The sequence below is a fragment of the Notolepis coatsorum genome (genome assembly GCF_963971535.1).
Source record: "Notolepis coatsorum genome assembly, chromosome: 1".
NCBI classification, from domain to species: domain Eukaryota; kingdom Metazoa; phylum Chordata; class Actinopteri; order Aulopiformes; family Paralepididae; genus Notolepis; species Notolepis coatsorum.
This window is the reverse complement of record NC_140165.1, coordinates 236,134,882-236,157,498: the sequence shown is the minus strand read 5'-3', so window position 1 is coordinate 236,157,498 and position 22,617 is coordinate 236,134,882. Positions and strand designations below refer to the sequence as shown.

General features: G+C 46.6%; 1 protein-coding gene across 1 annotated transcript in view; it reads right to left on the bottom strand.

The window, feature by feature from the left end:
• The window catches only part of LOC311224334 (uncharacterized protein), a gene marked incomplete at its 5' end in the record, with an annotated part of 40,658 nt that extends 20,348 nt beyond the window's left edge, over positions 1–20,310 (bottom strand). The window contains 4 exons of the mRNA XM_084309289.1: positions 2,086–2,193; positions 2,366–2,421; positions 20,020–20,168; positions 20,258–20,310. Coding sequence (XP_084165415.1) covers positions 2,086–2,193; positions 2,366–2,421; positions 20,020–20,168; positions 20,258–20,310 — 366 coding nt within the window. The remainder of the gene's footprint in view (positions 1–2,085; positions 2,194–2,365; positions 2,422–20,019; positions 20,169–20,257) is intronic.
• Positions 20,311–22,617: the final 2,307 nt, after the last annotated feature.

Below are 22,617 nucleotides of genomic sequence, written 5' to 3'. Positions count from 1 at the left end.
CTGTGTTCCTGTGGGTCACAGACGGGACCAGGTAAACCAGCACACTGTGTTCCTGTGGGTCACAGACGGGACCAGGTAAACCAGCGCACTGTGTTCCTGTGGGTCACAGATGGGACCAGGTAAACCAGCACACTGTGTTCCTGTGGGTCACAGACGGGACCAGGTAAACCAGCGCACTGTGTTCCTGTGGGTCACAGACGGGACCAGGTAAACCAGCGCACTGTGTTCCTGTGGGTCACAGGCGGGACCAGGTAAACCAGCGCACTGTGTTCCTGTGGGTCACAGACGGGACCAGGTAAACCAGCGCACTGTGTTCCTGTGGGTCACAGACGGGACCAGGTAAACCAGCGCACTGTGTTCCTGTGGGTCACAGACGGGACCAGGTAAACCAGCGCACTGTGTTCCTGTGGGTCACAGGCGGGACCAGGTAAACCAGCGCACTGTGTTCCTGTGGGTCACAGACGGGACCAGGTAAACCAGCGCACTGTGTTCCTGTGGGTCACAGACGGGACCAGGTAAACCAGCGCACTGTGTTCCTGTGGGTCACAGACGGGACCAGGTAAACCAGCGCACTGTGTTCCTGTGGGTCACAGACGGGACCAGGTAAACCAGCGCACTGTGTTCCTGTGGGTCACAGACGGGACCAGGTAAACCAGCGCACTGTGTTCCTGTGGGTCACAGACAGGACTCTGAGCCCATGCTAACTGAAATGTATCCTCTCTCTCTCTCTCTTTACACAACACACTATAGTCTTCAACTTGTACACATGCACACACATGGCCTTCTATCCATGTTATTCTCTTATTAGGTACGTCAATGCTCCACTTATTTGATCTACTCTCCTGTATAAATACTTTGTTAGCTCTCCATTCTACGGAGATCCAGGCTATAGGACTCCATTGCTGCCCGTGTTGCAATCAGTCAGTGAACTCTATCCTTAAATCAAAGACTCCGCCGTCCGCCTCCATGAATAATCTGCTCAGATTATTCCACATCGCCAACGTTCAGAGCAAATATCCTTCCTAGGTCGAGGGGAAATATCTGTATCGAGGATCTTTTGTGATACCAACCGCTTTAGACAACTGACAGAAATGATGTATATTTAACAGAATTGGGACTACTTTCAACCCCCATAACCCAATGTGCCATTTAAAAATAAATAAAAAAGAATTTGTGTGCACTATCACTTTATCTGAATAGATGTGGATGGAGGAATGCAACATTGACCCGCTGACCCTCCCCCCGCAGGCCCATACAGACGGGAGCACAATGGCCCCGCGGCAGAAGCTGCTGAGCTCATTCTCTCTCACATAAACAGCCATTCATTTAGCCCAGCTCAGCAGAGAGGCTAGTCCCTGGCCCTTTCACAGCAGCAGCAGCTGGACTCAGGGGCCACAACAGAAAACCTCTGACTGTGGCAGATCTGACGCGCAGGTGTCAGGGATTGTCTGGGACTGGGGGTTGTAAACAGTTTGGCCCATATTGGCTGGCATGTCAAGTGTGTGTGTGTGTGGAGGGGGGGGAGGGGTCATTCCAATTGTGACTGTCTGTCAAGGGGACCTGGTTATTGATTTGAGGTGTGGTTTCAGAGCGTTATTTGGCCGTATTCCCTGCGCCCAGAGACAGTGATGATGGATTTAAATGGAGTAAATCAAATGTATTTGTATATCCCGAAATCACAACAAAATGCCCCCGTGGGCTTCACAGATCAAGAAGAAACATCACAATAGATCCACAACAAAAACCACCATAAAATCCCCAATTTCCACAATCAGTAGCTTTCAGAGGGTTGAAAGCGAGGCCAAGTTAACCAGGTTCAGAACTGAGGAGGAGTTATAGTTAGTCATCTTATATTCAGGTCAACAAAATAAATAAAAAAAAATCTATATATTCGATATTAAAAAAAAGGAAATGAACCTTGATTCTGTTGCATTATATTATCCAAATGCTTCCTCATCTCAATTGTTTATGTACATGTGTGTGTATGTGTCTATGTATGTGTCAATGTGTGTACGTGTATATGCATGTATGTGTGTGTATGTATGTATCATGTATGTATGTGTGTGTGTGTATGCGTGTTCTCACCACTCTCTCAGGACTCTCCTGTTCCTCTATGGAGCTGCTGTGATGAGGGTTGCTGTGGGGGGCGGAGGGGGGTCTGTCAGAGGGGGGCGACCGCCTCTTATCTTTCACCTGGCATCACAATGGAGAGATAAGACATTCAACGAGTGAAGACAGCATATCTAGCAGATACATCAACAGGTGAAGACAGCATATCTAGCAGGTACATCAACAGAGAGACTGAAATCATTCAACATGGCATCAACATGGACATTATAGTGTAATAAAATGGACCAGGACTCACGGCTGGTTCTCTGGTCTGGTTGAAAACATTGCTGTCCTCTTGATCTCTGTCAGAGTCTGTAACATGGAAACAAGCTTCAGTTAGTCTGGTTATTATATTGACTTTGTGATTAATTCCCGTAATAACATTTTAAAACTAGATGAACAACAAAGAAAGCATTAATTTGCAATTATTATTATTATTGTACGCCTTTTTATGGCAAACATTTTACATTTTGAACTGTAGGCCTACAGATAGTCTCCTGCATACATTTAATTGACCTTCAATTACAACACTGAGAACCCTGCAGATAAGAGTCCATAACTGAGAATGAAACCGGTCTAAGGTCCTAAACGACCTCTGACCTTATTCACCCCAACAAACACAAAAACAGATGAAAAGGCCTGGATGGAGTTGGGCGACACCAGCCCGACTTTGGCCCTCGATGAAGTCACACAAACACACCAGCAATGTTTTGCTAATTATATTTCATCAGAACAGTCCAGCATCATATCATTACATTAGCAGTTCTAATAGTATTATGCTTGGTCCCTGGTGTGTATGTCAACGGGAAGTGTGGCAGGGCCATCAAACCAGAGCTTTTAGAATCACAATCCTGAGATTCTTTCCATGATCTTCTGTGCCCTAACCTTCCATTCTAACTAAAGTGGGTGCGCGTTGGAGCACGTATGTCCGCGGCAGGCAATAGTTGGTAATAAATATATGGCTGAAGTTGGGAAACATGCATTCAGCTGTGCTGCTCCATTCTCCTGGAACCTTTTACAGAAAGATTTGAAGCTATAGTCCCTCATTGGAATTGATCATTTTAAAGAAATAATTCCATAAGCCATGGAGTGCTTATGTTTTTAATATAGTCTTTTTCATTGAAATGTGAAGAAATGTTCTCTATTTTCTGTGTTTTTCCTGTGTTCTCTCACTATCTTGGTTTTTATGTGTGTTTGTTTTAATGTTGCTCTATGTGATAATCATCTGTATGCTGCCTTCTTGGCCAGAGACCACTTGAAAAAGAGGTGGAAATATCAGTGTGATTACCCTGGTTATGACATACAATTAGTGCAGATTTCAATGGTGAAATACATTTGAGTGAACATAGAGGCGCATTCTGATGGCCATTTTTTATTATCATTTTTTATTATATGCATTATATTTTTATATCTACAGCACCTTGCAGTAGTCTCTGTAGCAGCATTAACGCTCTCTGGCGTTAAAAAGGTGTACCACATATTCCCACACACTCATCCTTGTGTGTAACCTTCTGTGCCAAAGCACAGGCTGATCGGAGTCACACACACACACACCACCACCACCACCACCACCACCACCACCACCACACACACACACACAGTCCTTAGAAGCTCTTCCTTCTGCCACACACAGTCCTTAGAAGCTCTTCCTTCTGCTGACATAATAAGAATATAGAAATATAGCATTTTGCTAATAAATTCCCCAAATGCCATTCATAAAGTCTATAGTGTTTATACTCACTGTGCATGCTGTTTATACCCTGGCTTTCCTTATCTTCCATATTCTATATATACTTAATATCTACTCATATTATTTAAACCACTGGCTACATTTGGTTATATTATCCGTATTTATACTGTACATCAATACTGTTAAACTATATATATACCATCGCTTCTTCATATTGTCTACATTCTATACACATGTTATACATTATGTACAGTACAGTACAATGCACTTTACTGCTCCTTTGCATTCTTGCAATGCCAACTTCATTTGGTTATACTCTGTACTTGTACCCTGTGCAATGACAACTAGAATGCGTGCTCATTGGAGCACATATGTCTGTGGCATGCGATAGCGGGTCATAAATAGTCCCCCCCCCCCAATGAATGAAGGACGTATGGCCTGTACACATACATTTATGTCGTCTCTTGTGGCCTTTTGATTTGAGAGTTCAAGAAATTCTGACAGTTTGCGAGATATTGCACGGATACACACAGACACAGAGGCTACTGAATACATAATGTCCTTGGAAAGGCTCTGCCTACCGCGGACCTAATAAAGTTGAATCTAATCTAATCTACTCTTAATCAAAACGTGTTGACGTTTTCAGTATTTCTTATACGCATTACATTATGTGTGAATGAATCATTGCATTTGAGGCTTCATGCCAGCCTCTCGGACCAGCATACTGTTTGTAAGTTTGGGAACCACTTGACTTTCTGCCGACCGTGCCCCGGCACAGCCATTCCACACAGCCTTTCATGTGATCACTTTTTTAACCGTCTGGCTTGTGTGTCTGTGGGCGTTTCTGTGTTTCTGTGTGTGCAACTGTGCATGTATGTGTGCATGTGTTTGTTTGTGCATGTGTGTGTGTGTGTGTGTGTGTGTATGTGGGTACACAGTGTAGAGTGTCAGCGTGGTTGTCGTGCCTGTACGGGCGGGTTTGAGGTATCAGGTGTCTAGCAAGTCACAGGAACACATAACACACATTCAGCTCTGGTCTGGTTGCTGCCCCGGGCTATAGGAGCAGGGAGCCTCACATTAAAGTGACAAGTGCAAATCGTAATCAGTCAGAGTTTGTTGTGATAATCCAGGATAGCATCTGGTCTGGAAGGGCTTTATTACGATCTGATGCGACTTAGAACAGACTAAAGCTGAACTAATATAAATCGGTACCTGTTGCAGTTTTGCACACTTTGAAAAAAGTTACACGCAGAAGCGCTCTGGATCATGGGGACTGGGGATCATACCATACATTCATGATGCCATGGGTTCAAGTCCTGCACATGCCTCTCTCTCTCTCTCTCTCTCTCTCTCTCTCTCTACACCGAACCTGTTGCTCTCAGTAGTTGCTCTCTACTGTGTGCGGACAAACAAAGCAAAAAGACCAAAAGCACTTAAACGCTAGATGATAGAAATAGTTTTTTTTGCTTTTACCCTATCGCAGAAAAGGTTCCAATAAACCTCTGATTTTGACTTAAGATTACTTATTATTATTATTATTATTATTATTATTATTATTATTATTATTATTATTATTATTATTATTATTATTATTATTATTATTATTATTATTATTATTATTATTATTATTATTATTATTATTATTATTATAAATCACAACTTTGGCTTGGATTTGGTCATAAGCTCAGAATATGTGCCTAAATACCCTTTATACAAATGTAGTTACCCTAACATTATTGTGCCGGGTGAGTGATGTGTGATATATAAGTGGGTACTACTGTACTGCTTGTAACAGGTGCAACGACAACGGTCAAGTAGAATGAATGGGCCGTCAGCGTTGCAGTTGCTGGTAGGTATAGTGTCAATGCCACAGTGTTACAGGCAGGTGAAGCCAATAGCAAGCAGGCAGGAGCCAGCAGGGTACTGCATGCTGCGGCTCTGTTCCGAGTGAGTGATGGGAGCAGGTGGGGCGTCGTGGCACTCCCTCCACTGAGAGCAGAGGAGAGGAGAGAAATGGAAGAGGGGTGGAGGGACAGAGAGACGAGGAGGAGGAGGCGAAGGCTTGACATACCTCCCCGCCCAGTCTTATTATAGAGCAGACTCTGACACATCTGCATGCTTCTAACCGCCTCCTGGGTGACCTGCTCAGCATGGAACCCGGCTATATTATCCTATAGTAGTAACCCACATCGAACCCTACTACCTTATCCTATAGTAGTAACCCACAACGAACCCTACTACATTATCCTATAGTAGTAACCCACATCGAACCCTACTACCTTATCCTATAGTAGTAACCCACATCGAACCCTACTACCTTATCCTATAGTAGTAACCCACATCGAACCCTACTACCTTATCCTATAGTAGTAACCCACATCGAACCCTACTACCTTATCCTATAGTAGTAACCCACAACGAACCCTACTACTCTATCCTATAGTAGTAACCCACATCGAACCCTACTACCTTATCCTATAGTAGTAACCCACATCGAACCCTACTACCTTATCCTATAGTAGTAACCCACAACGAACCCTACTACTCTATCCTATAGTAGTAACCCACATCGAACCCTACTACTCTATCCTATAGTAGTAACCCACATCGAACCCTACTACCTTATCCTATAGTAGTAACCCACATCGAACCCTACTACCTTATCCTATAGTAGTAACCCACAACGAACCCTACTACTCTATCCTATAGTAGTAACCCACATCGAACCCTACTACTCTATCCTATAGTAACCCACATGGAACCATACTACTCCAATCAAACATGTAATATTGTGTTTGGTATTGCTCGTCTACGCTATATAACGTTGCATCAGCCATACTGACGTTTAGTGTTTATCTGGCTGCATTATGTCATATCCACTACCACTAACGTTAAGGTATGCTAAGAGCTAGAGGCGAGTGTCTTTAGTTAGTTTGAAAGGGTAGTTAGTGGATGATACTGTCCTGATAAACTGATGGTGAAAATAATATGCTGGGTCAGAAACAAGCTGCATTTACCCATTAGCCACCAGCAGACCTACTACGGTAACATTACCACTGTAAACATTCAAGCTAACAGTTCTACCCTCGCTAATAACATTAGCATCACTGCTGACATCGACACATATCACAACCTCTTGTTAACATTCTCCAAAACCATTACTAATGCCAAAGCTTCTTTCTTTCACCATAGGATCGAGGCCTCTGCCAAGAATCTTCGCAAACTGCATGCTACCATGTCCTCCCTCCTCACTCCCCCCCCACCCCCCCCTCCCTCATCTTTCTCTGCCGAAGACTTTGCGATCTTCTTTGAGGAAAAAGTGGAGAACATCCGCAGCTCCTTCTCCCAACCCCCACCCATTCCAAATGCTGAATCGAGAACCTCATCCTTCACTCTGTCTTCTTTCTCTCCCATTACAGAAGCCGAGACCCTGACACTGGTAACGTCGAACCGTCCGACTACATGCCAGCTGGACCGGCTACCCTCCCCACTCCTCCAGACCATAGCACCAGACATCCTCCCATTCCTAACTGCAACCATCAACTCCTCACTCAACTCGGGGGTGGTCCCCACCTCCCTAAAACAAGCCAGAGTCACGCCCCTCATAAAAAAACCATCCCTGAACCCTACCGTCATAGGCAACTACCGTCCTGTCTCTCTTCTCTCCTTCCTTTCTAAAACACTTGAACGTGCTGTATCCAACCAACTTACTGCTTATCTCTTACAGAATGACCTCCTAGACCCTAATCAGTCAGGCTTCAGGACTGGTCACTCCACAGAGACAGCCCTCATTGCAGTCACAGAGGCACTTCACTTAGCAAAAGCGAAAGGCCTCTCCTCTGTCCTGATTCTCCTAGATCTATCTGCAGCCTTCGACACAGTCAACCACCAGATCCTCCTCGCGGCCCTCGCAGGAATGGGAGTGGCTGGCTCTGCGCTGACATGGCTGTCATCATACCTCAATGACCGCTCCTACCAAGTGTCATGGAGAGGGACCCTGTCGGCCACCCGCCCCCTGCGGACAGGTGTCCCCCAGGGCTCGGTTTTAGGACCCCTTCTCTTCTCCCTCTACACTAAATCACTGGGTAACATTATCACGTCTCATGGCTTCTCCTACCATTGTTATGCCGACGATACTCAACTCTTCCTCTCCTTCCCTCCCTCAGATATCCACGTCTCTGAGCGGATCTCGGCCTGTCTGTCCGACATCTCCGCCTGGATGACAACCAACCACCTCAAACTGAACCTAAGCAAAACTGAATTGCTCCACCTGCCGGCCAAATCCTCCCCCCTGACCGACCTTTCCATCACAGTTGAGAATGCAGCTGTGACCGCGTCCCCGACCGCCAAGAACCTTGGTGTTGTCCTCGACGACCAGTTGAACTTCTCTGCTCACATCGCAGCGACAACCAGAACCTGCCGATTCCTCCTGAGCAACGTCAGAAGGATCCGCCCCTTCCTGACAAAAGAAGCCACCCAACTCCTCATCCAATCAACAGTCATCTCCCGCCTCGACTACTGCAACGCACTGCTCGCTGGCCTCCCGGCCACTGCCACTAAGCCTCTTCAACTCATTCAGAATGCAGCGGCCCGCCTGATCTCAAACCTACCGAAGTCGGCCCATGTCACCCCACTTCTTAGGGACCTGCACTGGCTCCCCATTGCTGCACGAATCCGCTTCAAGGCCCTCGACCTGGCATACCGTGCAGCAAAGGGAACCGCTCCCGCCTACCTCCGGTCAATGGTCTCTAACTACACACCCTCAAGACCCCTACGCTCTGCATCTTCTGGCCGCCTCAGACCTACTGCTATCCAAGCTCCGGGAGGGTCATCAAAGAGAAGTCGCGTATTCTCAGTCCTTGCCCCACAATGGTGGAATGAACTACCCACCCCAGTTAGGACAGCCGAAACACGTCCAATCTTTCGCCGTCGACTAAAGACGCACTTCTTCAACCATTATCTGAAAAAAAAAATGTAAAATAAAAATCTAACCCTAACTAACCGTACTGTCATGCACTTGTCCTAATAAACTAACCTACACTGTAGCACTCAACACTTTGATGAACATTGTTGCTCAGCTGATAAGAGTTGTGCCCTTCCTGATGGCTTGTCGTACAGAACTTGTAAGTCGCTTTGGATAAAAGAGTCAGCTAAATGACTAAATGTAAATGTAAATTTGAAAGTCATTGTGTATGTTATTAATTTTGTTTAATTCATTTAGTAAACTACACAAACAGTTACCAAAACCAACATAATGATATTCACAGTGCGGGAAATGTATTAATGTGTTCCGTGTCATGTGAATTTAGACCACGGTGCCAAGTTTGGTACTGTAGCTAAGCAATGCCGGACATAAACATTAAAACAATTGTGCATATCCAACTAGTTTGGATATTGAAATATCATCTTTTGCTATGTCCACATTGTAGATGACGGCTACTCATGATAATGGTTGTTGCAATTCTGGTAATCCAATGCACCTTGAACCGCCTTAGTTGAATTGTTTTGGCAGAGCCATAGGATGGAAACAGCTATAGTGTTCTGGTGAAGGAGCAGGAGGTAGAGCAGTCGTCTGGCAATCCGGAGGTTCGATTCCCGCTCCTCCCGGGCAGCGTGTCGATGTGTCCTTGAGCAAGACACTTAATCCCTAATTGCTCCCGATGAGCAGGTTGGCACCTTGCATGGTTGCCTCCGCCGTTGGTGTGTGAATGCGTGAATGAAAGGGTAACAAATTGTAAAGCGCTTTGGATAAAAGCGCTATATAAAAAAAGCAGCCATTTACCATTTGAAAGCCAGGGACTGCATCAAAGCTGGAGTGACTGACACATATCCAGGCCTGGCAGATAGTTGTGCTCTACTGAGCACAGATTTCTAGTATACCATGATCTGGGTGAATACTTGATACTGATTGGTCAATAGGTGTCCATTAAAAGTTGATAGACACCTACTATGTAATTCCAACAATGTACAGTGGGTTACAAACAACGTAATGTTGTTTAAATTTATTTCCCCATCAGCTATTGCATTTACTCTTCCTAGGATTCACGCACAACACAAAAATCATAACATAATACAAAGCAGTAATCGACAATAATAAAAATGAACAACGTAGGGAGAAAACAAAGTCTTTCTACTTGCTGCTATGCCAACTAGCAGTAGTACTAGTGTAGCAGCCTACCTATTGGGCTTTCAATAGCCTACCATGCCTTTAGGATGGGGCTTGCTTAGTGGATGGATACAGCAAATCGATCTCTAACTATTATAGGATCACGCCAACATTATGGGAAATGCAGAAATCGCTTGTAACCGGATAGCTTTCTACTGAACGCACAGAGAGGAAATTGGTCTATCTTCTTGTCTGACTCTGGAGAAGACGGTAAGCACATTTCCCATAATGTTGGCGTGTTCCTTTAACACAATGAAGGCTATACATTCACATGCTCATACACTTGTTCTGTTTGTTGACTTGCTCCCGACTACACTATGTCAGTATCCGGCACGTGCACACATAGAGCCCAACTGGGTGCTTGAGCACCTGCCCTTTTGAGCCTCGTAAAAAAAGTGCCATTTAAAAAATTACAAAAATTCAAATTAAAAATGTCTGTGCACATATAGACTGCCCTTCCAACTGAAAAATGTTAGGATAGAATCAAAATATTAGGTAAAGAGAGAGAGATGCCCCATATTCCATTGCAGTTTGCACAGCCTCCTCAGCGTGCCTCTCCGCGGACCTATATATTTTATGCATAGCGTGGGTGGTGATGATGATGATGATAGATACAGTTGAATGCTGGTATTACACTCACTGAGGGACACGAATAAGTCAAGTCCGATGGGATTTGGGAATCTCAAATACAAAATCGGGATTGGAATAAAAAATGCATTTATATTAAACAATACAGAATATACAGCACTTCTTGGGGTCTGTAGGGTAAGCACTTATCCCCTCCCCCCTGCACATTTATGGAGATGTATGGGCCTTTTAAGTCAGTGATAAAAGTGTCTTTCAAGAATAAGTGAGCTCCTGCACTGATTATTATAGTTCAATATTTGATCACCAAAACCCCCCAAAAAGCAAGAAAAGTCCCCCCCCCCTCGCCCGAAAAGCCCCCCCCCCCCCCCCCCCCGAAAATCAGGCTTGCGCGCTAGGCACGCTCAGTTATAACACACACAGGTATAGTGCCCTTTTCAGCCTTTGAGCACCTGCCCCTCTAAAGTCCTGTGCACGTCCCTGGTCAGTATCCTTGAGTGGATGTCTACATATTGACCTCACCCTCTTTTCTTGATCCTCCAATCACAACTGCCGAAGCGATTTCTCAAATCATAACCCGTCACAGATTCTCTCTACGATCCACTCTGTGCTGCAGTTTCTTTTCTTTACATCCCACATATGTCGTCCATGATACAACAAACACTCAATAGAGTTCACCTCATGTAAGGGCAAGGAACAAACCAATTCCATATGATTCTCATTGTGTATAATTCTTCTATATACCTACTTATACACCTGCACTGTATGATAGCATGTACAATAATTCTGTATATATATATATATATATATATATATATATTTATTCTTAGCATATATATATATATATATATATATATCTGTCCACACCTGTCTGTACATACCTGCATATAATCCTATACATCCTATTTCTTACATATATGTAGATACTATATCTGTACATATCCCTTACCTACTCTTACTAGTTATGCTGCTGGCCAGTACGACTTATTACCATAGTGTCTTTATATCTGTATCACTGTACATATTATACTAAAACTCTGTACATACATCTGATTAGCACTATACTCGGTAGTACTAATTTATATCTTTTATATCCAGTTTAACCACCTGTATAATATTACTATTGCACTTTACTGTTACATTTGCACTCTGGTTGGATGCCAGTATGATGTGCTGTATGATGACAATACATTTTAATCTAATATAATCAAATCTAATAAAATGTCTCAGTATGTATTGTTCACACGGTTCAACTTGGTATTTTTAGATCAGAAAACCACAACATTTACCAGGAAGTCCCCTTTTTTCGGTTTCCTCAATTGGTACCGTAAACCGTCCTCTATTGGATTTGTCTCCGCAGGGGGATGGGGCGTCCTCTATTCGATTTGTCTCAGTGGGGGTACAAGCCATTCCTCTATTAGATTTGTCTCCGCGGGGGGATGGGCCGTCCTCTGTTAGATTAGTCTCAGCGGGGGGACAGGGGGTCCTCTGTTAGATTTGTCTCAGCGGGGGTACAAGCCATTCCTCTATTAGATTTGTCTCAGCGGGGGGACAGACGTCCTCCATTAGATTTGATGACGCAGTAACCCCGGGCGGTCAGGGAGGTAGAGGCTGAAAGGTACGCGCTGCACAAATGCCAGGCGTTGTTTACAGCGACATACGGCCTCAACACGTCCACACAATGTAACAACTTCACCCCTGTGTGAAACGCTTCACATGTTGTGAGCCGTCGGGCTTAACGAACCACCTCAGGAGCAGAGGCGTCACGTCCCGGTGCACCGTGTGCACTCTGGGGCCCACTGGCACTCACCTACACGTGTTCTGGGAATGCCCACTGGTCGCTCGATTTTGGAAAACCATAACCACTAAGCTTTCAGACATTATGTGCCTTGACAATACCACTATCCGCAGCGACACTACTCCTGAATGATATCTCCCAGCAGTGCCGGCTCCTAGACAGCAAAAAATACAAATTTTAGCGGGATTTACAGCAGCCAAAGAAATTATAGCTATGAGATGGAAACAACCCTTTACTCCACACAGCAGGTCTGACCCTTTACTCCACACAGCAGGTCTGACCCTTTACTCCACACAGCAGGTCTGACCCTTTACTCCACACAGCAGGTCTGACCCTTTACTCCACACAGCAGGTCTGACCCTTTACTCCACACAGCAGGTCTGACCCTTTACTCCACACAGCAGGTCTGACCCTTTACTCCACACAGCAGGTCTGACCCTTTACTCCACACAGCAGGTCTCTGACCCTTTACTCCACACAGCAGGTCTGACCCTTTACTCCACACAGCAGGTCTGACCCTTTACTCCACACAGCAGGTCTGACCCTTTACTCCACACAGCAGGTCTGACCCTTTACTCCACACAGCAGGTCTGACCCTTTACTCCACACAGCAGGTCTGACCCTTTACTCCACACAGCAGGTCTGACCCTTTACTCCACACAGCAGGTCTGACCCTTTACTCCACACAGCAGGTCTGACCCTTTACTCCACACAGCAGGTCTGACCCTTTACTCCACACAGCAGGTCGTCTGACCAGAATCTCACTCCTCGGAGGAGAGTGACTGTGTACCGTGGGCTACAACTGACCACTTTGTTGTCACCACTGAAACAGAGCCTGACTGGTGCCCTAATCCTTTCCTAGAGAGCGGCCGGTCAGAGAGCCGGTCAGGGCTTTAATGATGTAGTTGTTGGCCGGTCAGAGCCTGCGAGAGCTTTAATGATGTAGTTGTTGGCCGGTCAGAGCCTGCGAGAGCTTTAATGATGTAGTTGTTGGCCGGTCAGAGCTTTAATGATGTAGTTGTTGGCCGGTCAGAGCTTTAATGATGTAGTTGTTGGCCGGTCAGAGCTTTAATGATGTAGTTGTTGGCCGGTCAGAGCTTTAATGATGTAGTTGTTGGCCGGTCAGAGCTTTAATGATGTAGTTGTTGGCCGGTCAGAGCTTTAATGATGTAGTTGTTGGCCGGTCAGAGCTTTAATGATGTAGTTGTTGGCCGGTCAGAGCTTTAATGATGTAGTTGTTGGCCGGTCAGAGCTTTAATGATGTAGTTGTTGGCCGGTCAGAGCTTTAATGATGTAGTTGTTGGCCGGTCAGAGCTTTAATGATGTAGTTGTTGGCTCTGCGATGAGGATACTACTCATCAGGTAACTGGTCCAAAGAAAACATCCCAATTGGCCTTTTTATGAAGTTGTGATGTTACTTTGAATTCATGCATTACAGGATAGAAGGGCCGGTTCACAGGAAACACTGCCGAGTACGAGTGTGTTGTTAGTGAAGGAAGGAGGCAGAGGATGTTGCCGAGTCCACATGTTTTGTTTCTGGTTACACACACACGCACACACACATACGCGCACACACACAGATTCACGCAGGCGCGCACACATGCACCAGTTACAGTTGCTGTCCACACAATTGATGGCAGTGTGGGCATATAATGCTAAAGTCATTGGATGTGATTTAAGGAGAGTCATGAGACCAGAGGGGACAACAACAGGCTTCAGTGTGGCTGCGTCTCATAGTAGTAGATGTTCTTGTTGTTAAAGCTGCAGTAGGCAACTTGGGAGAAATGAGCAAGAGTGTGTTTACCTGCCCGGCGGAAACAGTAAGCTCTGAATCACGTTTCAAGTCCATGCACGAACACCACAGGTGTTCCACAGACTCCCAGAAGCTCAATGTTAACAAAAATATTATAAAAACGATTTCCCAGCCTTTGATTGGCAGGTGGTTTTGCACATTGTGACCCTGGGAACACCACTTGGCAGGCCGGGAACATCAAAACATGTTTTTTTTGGCCAATAAGATGTTCTTGGCCTGCCAAGTGGTGTGTTCCTCGTCAAAATAAGTGCACACAACGTGCAATATCTGCCGATCAGAGGCTGGGAAATATTCTGTATTCTTTTCTTTGAAGAATTCCGCTTAAAGCTGCTGGTGCCTCTGGGAGTCTGTGAACGGTGGGGCTGCATGGTGCCTCTGGGAGTCTGTGGACGGTGGGGCTGCATGGTGCCTCTGGGAGTCTGTGAACGGTGGGGCTGCATGGTGCCTCTGGGAGTCTGTGGACGGTGGGGCTGCATGGTGCCTCTGGGAGTCTGTGGACGGTGGGGCTGCATGGTGCCTCTGGGAGTCTGTGGACGGTGGGGCTGCATGGTGCCTCTGGGAGTCTGTGGACGGTGGGGCTGCATGGTGCCTCTGGGAGTCTGTGGACGGTGGGGCTGCATGGTGCCTCTGGGAGTCTGTGGACGGTGGGGCTGCATGGTGCCTCTGGGAGTCTGTGGACGGTGGGGCTGCATGGTGCCTCTGGGAGTCTGTGGACGGTGGGGCTGCATGGTGCCTCTGGGAGTCTGTGGACGGTGGGGCTGCATGGTGCCTCTGGGAGTCTGTGAACGGTGGGGCTGCATGGTGCCTCTGGGAGTCTGTGAACGGTGGGGCTGCATGGTGCCTCTGGGAGTCTGTGGACGGTGGGGCTGCATGGGCTTCTTCAAGAGGTAAACTCACTCTTGTTAACTTATCTGCCTACTGCAGCATTAATAATAGATACTTTCAACAAATAACATCAGCTTTTAAAGCACCAATCTGTGCTTTCTTGACCATATAATTGCTGGATATATTTTGACCATATAAATGCTATATGTATATATATATATAAAGCTAAAAGAAGAATACCTTCAAAAGAAGGGACCGCACACTCCTCAGGACTGGTTTTGCTTTTTTTTTTATAGCACCTGAGGAAGCAGAAGCGAAACGCGTTGTGCAATAAAAAAAAAGCAAAACCAGCCCTGAGGAGTGTGCGGTCCCTTCTTTTGAAGGTATTCTTCTTTTAGCTTTATATATCTCTCTTGCGCTGACCTGCACCTCCAGTCGGGGTCCAACTAGATGTACAAGTCTTATTTAGTTTAATTATATATATATATTCTTGAAGAGTTTGATCCATAACATTTTGGAACTTTCATAAATCAGAATATAGAACTGTTTTATGGCAATATTTACAAATGTAAACAACATTTACAAGCATAAAATATAGCAAAAGGGCTACAGGTAACTGACATATTCCTGTTGTCTAGTATTAGGACACACACACACACACACACACACACACACACACACACACACACACACACACACACACACACACACACACACACACACACACACACACACACACACACACACACACACACACACACACACACACACACACACACACACACACACACACACACACACACACACACACACACACACACACACACACACACACACACACACACACACACACACACACACACACACACACACACACACACACACACACACACACACACACACACACACACACACACACACACACACACACGGTTCTTTCAACTCGACTCCCACAGACAATGGCGTAGTCGGAAAAAGTATCTTAGTGTTATTTATTCGCCGGCCTCCCACGGTGCAGAGGTGACATTATTTTAAAAACAGTGACACAAGCGAAATAACAAAACAAAAATACACTATACCTATAATATAAAATGAGTTCCACAGTAACTCACAATTATAAACAGAACAAACAAAACACTTACAGAGCTTAACTCTGTTACCTACTTTGCGACTCAGCAGGTGAAGACTCCTCTGCTTGGTCAAAACAGCCCTCATGTACCTGGTAGCCTCACATCAGGCTTCACACAGGTGCCACACATCATTAATTAACAACCTACACAGGTGCCACACATCATTAATTAACAACCTACACAGGTGCCACACATCATTAATTATCAACCTACACAGGTGCCACACATCAATTCATTAAACCTACCCAGCAAATATCAACACCAATAAAACCCACAACCATGATATAACAAATATATGTATGAACGTATGCATGTATATGATAATATGTATGAATGTAGCACTCCCAGGTGTGCACCTTTGGTTGTGCTGCTGACGGTAAAGGAAATTAATGATGGGGGGGGGGGGGGTGGTTTTGACGTTCTCAGTACAATAACAGAAGAGAATGGTGAGTGTTTGGTGTGTGTATGTGTGTATGTGTATGTGTGTGCGTGTGTGTATGTGCGCTGCTCGCAGTCCTCTTCCGTCACAGTCATCATTATCATCATCATCATCATCATCATCATCATCATCTAGTCTATAAGGTTTTTACAGTTTTTAATTGACCACAGACATTGCCCCCTGATGAGCTGGTTTAAGAACACAGATATCAAACATACAAAACGTTAAAGCATGTCACATTTATCTATGGCGTGGTGTGAAAAACGTCACCTTATCTGTTCTATTCAAATTCTGTTCTATTCTGTTATATCCAGAATATTTGGGGTTTTTAATCGACAGTCTGATGGAGAGTAAAGTTTCAATCTCATCATCATCATCATCATCATCAACAAAACAACAACGATCCCCGGAGAGCCTTCCTCCACTGACTTCTATCACAGGACCACGAGAACTGGTGTTGAAAAGGGTTGTCAGTCAGGTTCCCGTGTCCTCTACCCTCCAGAGGGAGGAACCTTCTCCCTGACAGGGAGGCAGAAAGCAGCCGTGCCCACTAGGGTCGTACCGCCTCACTACAGCGGTCGGGTGGGACACACATTTTAGCATTTTGTGAACCGAACGAGAGACCATGCAGGGTGCGGCTGAGATGGACCCTGGTGTCTTCAGGTCCTCTGAGACTTCCCGACGGGGAAAACAGCCACACCCGCCACAGGCGTGATTCGCTTGGGAGGAAATGCCTGCTTGTAAACAGGAAGCATTTCCATCTTATCTGACAGTACACAGAGACTATGTCTCTTCAGTCAGGAATAAATGAACAAGTGAATACTCTAGTAAAAGTATTTATATAGTATCTGGTGTTCGCTTCCTTCCAGCTCCGTGTGTAACGCGAGGGAACTCATGTCAAACCGTGCTTCCCCCCCCGTGAAGCCCTCCTTAGCTTCCTCCCGACTCGACCAATCAACTCTTGACCCTGTACTTCCTGGTTTAAAAGCACCCCCCCCCCCCCCCACCCACCCGTCTATCGCCAGGAAGCTGTCCCCATCATTCACTCTTTCATTCATTCATTCCTTCCTTCGTTCACTTACGGCTCACGCACTACGTTCACCCAAATGACATGATGGCACACGCAGTAGTACACACATAGCATCACAAAAAGAGTATAGACCCTTTTGTCGTTTGTAAACAACGATGATGCATTGACTACGGAAGTCATGATGAAACCACGCGACGACCTGCCTTGCATTTAACACCAAGATCCTGACCCAGCTCTGATGCTCACTGCTTTGTTTGTTTTGCTGAGTTCTGCGCAGAATGACATTGACAATGAAAGGGTCTATAGTCTAAAGCAGCAGCTCTCCGTACCGTCCTGATGCACAGAATCTCTCGTACAGAGTTGGGAAACCAAACGTTAATTCACAATAACATCAGACTGTCCAGCATTAGTACAGGTCCTGTTACTGCCCCCTATTTAAAAACCCTGAGCTGCATCCCAGAGGGGCTTGGCTGCTACTCTCAGTGATGCACGACCATCAACGTCTATGAATAGTCATCAACAACATTCACCCACTACCAGATGGACAAGCACATTACTGAAGTCTATTGTAAAGAATAAATAATAATACAAATGTAATAATCAGTACAGAAGAGTATTCACCAGGCCCACTAGCGTACGGTTCATTGATGTAAGTAATTTCACTGCATCATTTATCACAAAAACTTATAAGGGTCACACAGCACAACAGCACACATGTAGAAATATGCATGCACACACTCACTCACTCACACACACACACACACACACACACACACACACACACACACACACACACACACACACACACACACACACACACGCACGCACGCACGCACGCACGCACGCACGCACGCACGCACGCACGCACGCACACACACACACACACACACACACACACACACACACACACACACACACACACACACACACACACACACACACACACACACACACACACACACACACACACTAGGACAGTGGTAACTTAAGATGCAGTATGTGACTTCTAAAACCTCACAGGAATGGGCTACAGATCGCACTCACAGACATAGGCATGTGCATATGGGAATGTAGACACACACACACACACACACACACACACACTGACTCACAGACAGACTAATAACCAGCATGTTTGCGTCTGGGGGCACAAGGAGGGGACACATCAAATCAAGCTTTTAGCCCCGTATAGCCCCCCCGGCGTTACGCAACCCCTTGTCACTTACGCGCACGTGCTCGCTATCTACTATGCTCTCACACATTAAGGGGTGTCAAGGCCGCCTCTACCAGACACTGCCACCCTACCCACCTACAGGCCAGCATACCAGGCTTGTGGGTGAGCCCTGGGTGTAGATTTGGAATGAGGGGGGGGGGGGGGACTCAGATCCTATGACCATCGCGCCGCAGCTGTCGCTGGTGTGTAAAATTAAGACTGGCACATTTGAAATAACCGCCGTACCAGCCGGTGAGACCCGGTGAAATAACCGCCGTACCAGCCGGTGAGACCCGGTGAAGGCAACGCAGGCTAAAACCACATCATTACAACACATGTGTTCTTATCTGGGGGCCACGGAAATGCCACGCTGCCCGTAGCGCCCGGGCGGCTTAGCAAACGGCAAGCGGGGTGTTTGTGAGCGGTTGGAATAAACACAAGCGTTACTGGAACTTGACTTTGCAAACAGCAAACGGCAGAAGTATTCGATTAGATTCAAATGTATTGTCATCATACAGCACAGTACAACCAAAAGAGGTTTGGCATCCAACCAGAGTGCAAATGTAACAGTGATGTGCAATAGTAATATACAATGTACTGTGTATAAAATATATAAATGAGTACTACTGAGTAATAGTGTATCAGATGTATGTATTGTACAGAGTTGTAGTATTAATGTACAGTGATACAGGTATAAAGACAATATGGTAGTAAGTCATACTGGTCAGCAGCGTAACTAGTAAGATTAGGTAAGGGATGTGTACAGATATAGATATAGTATCTATAGATATGTAAAAGGATTATGTGCAGGTATGTACAGACAGATGTGGATAGATATATATACAGTAAGTATTGTTATGTTCCCAAAAACTCTGTGCAATGGGCTCCGTGCAGACTGCTACATAAACTATTCCGCAAATGTTGGAGACATTTTAAAACGGAAATAAAGCCAGCCAGGCCTGATTAAAACGAAAGTATACAGATGCAAAAAAAAGTATCTAAACCAAATGGAATGAAGACGATGCACTAACACCGTTGCCATTATGAGCAAAAAGGCACAGATGGATACGTCTCTAACGTGGCTCACAATACCTGCTCTATCCATTCATCTAGCACACCCTCATAAGCATTAGCCTCTAAAGTAGGGGGACATGAACAGAGCGAGGAAGTCATCAGTGTCAACTCAGAGGCTTTCAGAAGACCTCCGTCCAGCCTGCATACCTTTCTCCTCAGCTCTCTGCTCCCTCCTCCTATACGGCTCAAAGGTGATGAACTTCAACTTGGAGCAGATCTTAATCACAGCCGGTACTCTTCCTCCAACTCCCTGTCTTCTCTTTCTTTCTCTTATTGTCTTTCCTCGACAGTCTCTCCTTCACTCTTTCACTCAGTTGTTGTTGTTGTTGTTGTTGTTCCTGTCTCTGTCTCTCTCTGTCTCTCTGTCTTTTCCCCCACCAGTCACCAGCCTGTTGCTCCCCTCGCTAAAGCCTCAGGTCTGGACTGGACCCAGGGCATCTCTAGGAGGGATGGGTCCAGCAATTCGATTGGCTGGCGGGGCAGAGAGATGCCCCCTTATTAGGGTGGTGAGGGGCGGTGCTACCAGGAAGGGAGGAAGGAGGGAGAGGGAAGGGGACAGAAAGTTTGTGACACAGTCTGAGTGGCCCCCGTCCGTATAGTGTGATTACTGAATGCTCTCTCTCTCTCTCTCTCTCTCTCTCTCTCTCTCTCTCTCTCTCTCTCTCTCTCTCTCTCTCTCTCTCTCTCTCTCTCTCTATCTCTCTCTCTCTCCCCCCCTCTCCCTCTCTCTCTCTCTCTCTCTCTCTCTCTCTCCCTCTCTCCCTCTCTCCCTCTCCCTTTCTCCCTCTCTCCCTCTCTCTCTCTCTCACGTTCCCCTTACACCCGTGGTTTTAGTGTAATGAGAAGACGGCCTTGGCGTTCACTCCAGTGAGCTGTCACTGTGTGTCTGGCTGTCGTTGGGCCGGTTCTAATCTCCCACGAGGACCCGGAGATCAAAGAGAGCAGACAGAAAAGACAATCTGTCAATACTGAGCCTATAATAAGTACTCTGCTCCCCCGGTGGCTGTTGTTGGGAGGTTATTTATATCTCAAAAGAGCCCAAAATAGGAACAGGCAATTGGATCTTGTTTTAGAGTAACTGTGACTCCTCTTTGCTCGGACTAGCATCTGCTAGTGGGAGCTGCTGTCACTACTGTGTGTGTCGTAGTAAACCAACTCTCTCCTGAACATTTCCATACTGCCAATTACAGACGCTAGATAACAGCACTGACTAACTCCACCACGACAGGCCCCGCACCCTGCCCCCACCCAGTGCCAGCCTTACTTAGCCCTGTCCCCATCCCAACATCAGCCCCTGAACCCTGCCCACACCCAGTGCCAGCCTTACTTAGCCCTGTCCCCATCCCAACATCAGCCCCGAACCCTGCCCCCCACCCAGTGCCAGCCTTACTTAGCCCTGTCCCCATCCCAACATCAGCCCCCCGAACCCTGCCCACACCCAGTGCCAGCCTTACTTAGCCCTGTCCCCATCCCAACATCAGCCCCCGAACCCTGCCCACACCCAGTGCCAGCCTTACTTAGCCCTGTCCCCATCCCAACATCAGCCCCCGAACCCTGCCCACACCCAGTGCCAGCCTTACTTAGCCCTGTCCCCATCCCAACATCAGCCCCCGAACCCTGCCCACACCCAGTGCCAGCCTTACTTAGCCCTGTCCCCATCCCAACATCAGCCCCCTGAACCCTGCCCCCACCCTAGGTCCATATACTCATACCCACATCACTACCTACTTATGTCCAGAGCCATACCCAGTGACATGCCCTGTCTGAGATCCACGCCCCCACCTGTCCTGGGCCCTGGCTGCAGGCCACACACAGCCCTGGGCCCGGCCCCAGCCTTGGACACGCAGGTCCAGTCTCAGCCCTGCCAGAGAGCCCAGCCTGAGAGGGAGGCTTGCCAGAGAGCCCAGCCTGAGAGGGAGGCTTGCCAGAGAGCCCAGCCTGAGAGGGAGGCTTGCCAGAGAGCCCAGCCTGAGAGGGAGGCTTGCCAGAGAGCCCAGCCTGAGAGGGAGGCTTGCCAGAGAGCCCAGCCTGAGAGGGAGGCTTGCCAGAGGGGGATCAGGCTGTGAGCACTGTGTCAGCTAACATTGTCATTGTTGCATTCCACCTCGCACACAAAACCAGGATTTAGACATGGGGGCGGGATGGGATTCTGACATAAGGGGGAATTGGATGGGGGGAGAGGGTATGGATGTTTGTGTGTGTGTGTGTGTGTGTGTGCGTGTGTGTGTGTGTGTGTGTGTGTGTGTGTGTGTGTGTGTGTGTGTGTGTGTGTGTGTGTGTGTGTGTGTGGTGTGTGTGTGTGTGTGTGTGTGTGTGTGTGTGTGTGTGTGTGTGTGTGTGTGTGTGTGTGTGTGTGTGTGTTTGTTTCAGGTTAGTGGGGCCTGCTAGTGATCTGTTTATTGGATGAAGGGGACAGATGGATGTAGGGACAGGATGAGGAGGTAAGGACAGGGTGAGGAGACAGGGTGAGGAGATAGGAACAGGGTAAGGAGACAGGGTAAGGAGGCAGGATAAAGAGGTAAGGACAGGTAAGGAGACAGGGTAAAGAGGTAAGGACAAGGTAAGGAGGCAGGGTAAGGAGACAGGGTAAGGATACAGGGTAAGGATACAGGGTAAGGAGACATGGTAAGGAGACATGGTAAGGAGGTAAGGATACAGGGTAAGGAGGCAGGGTAAGGAGGTAAGGACAGGTAAGGATACAGGGTAAGGATACAGGGTAAGGATACAGTGTAAGGAGGTAAGGAC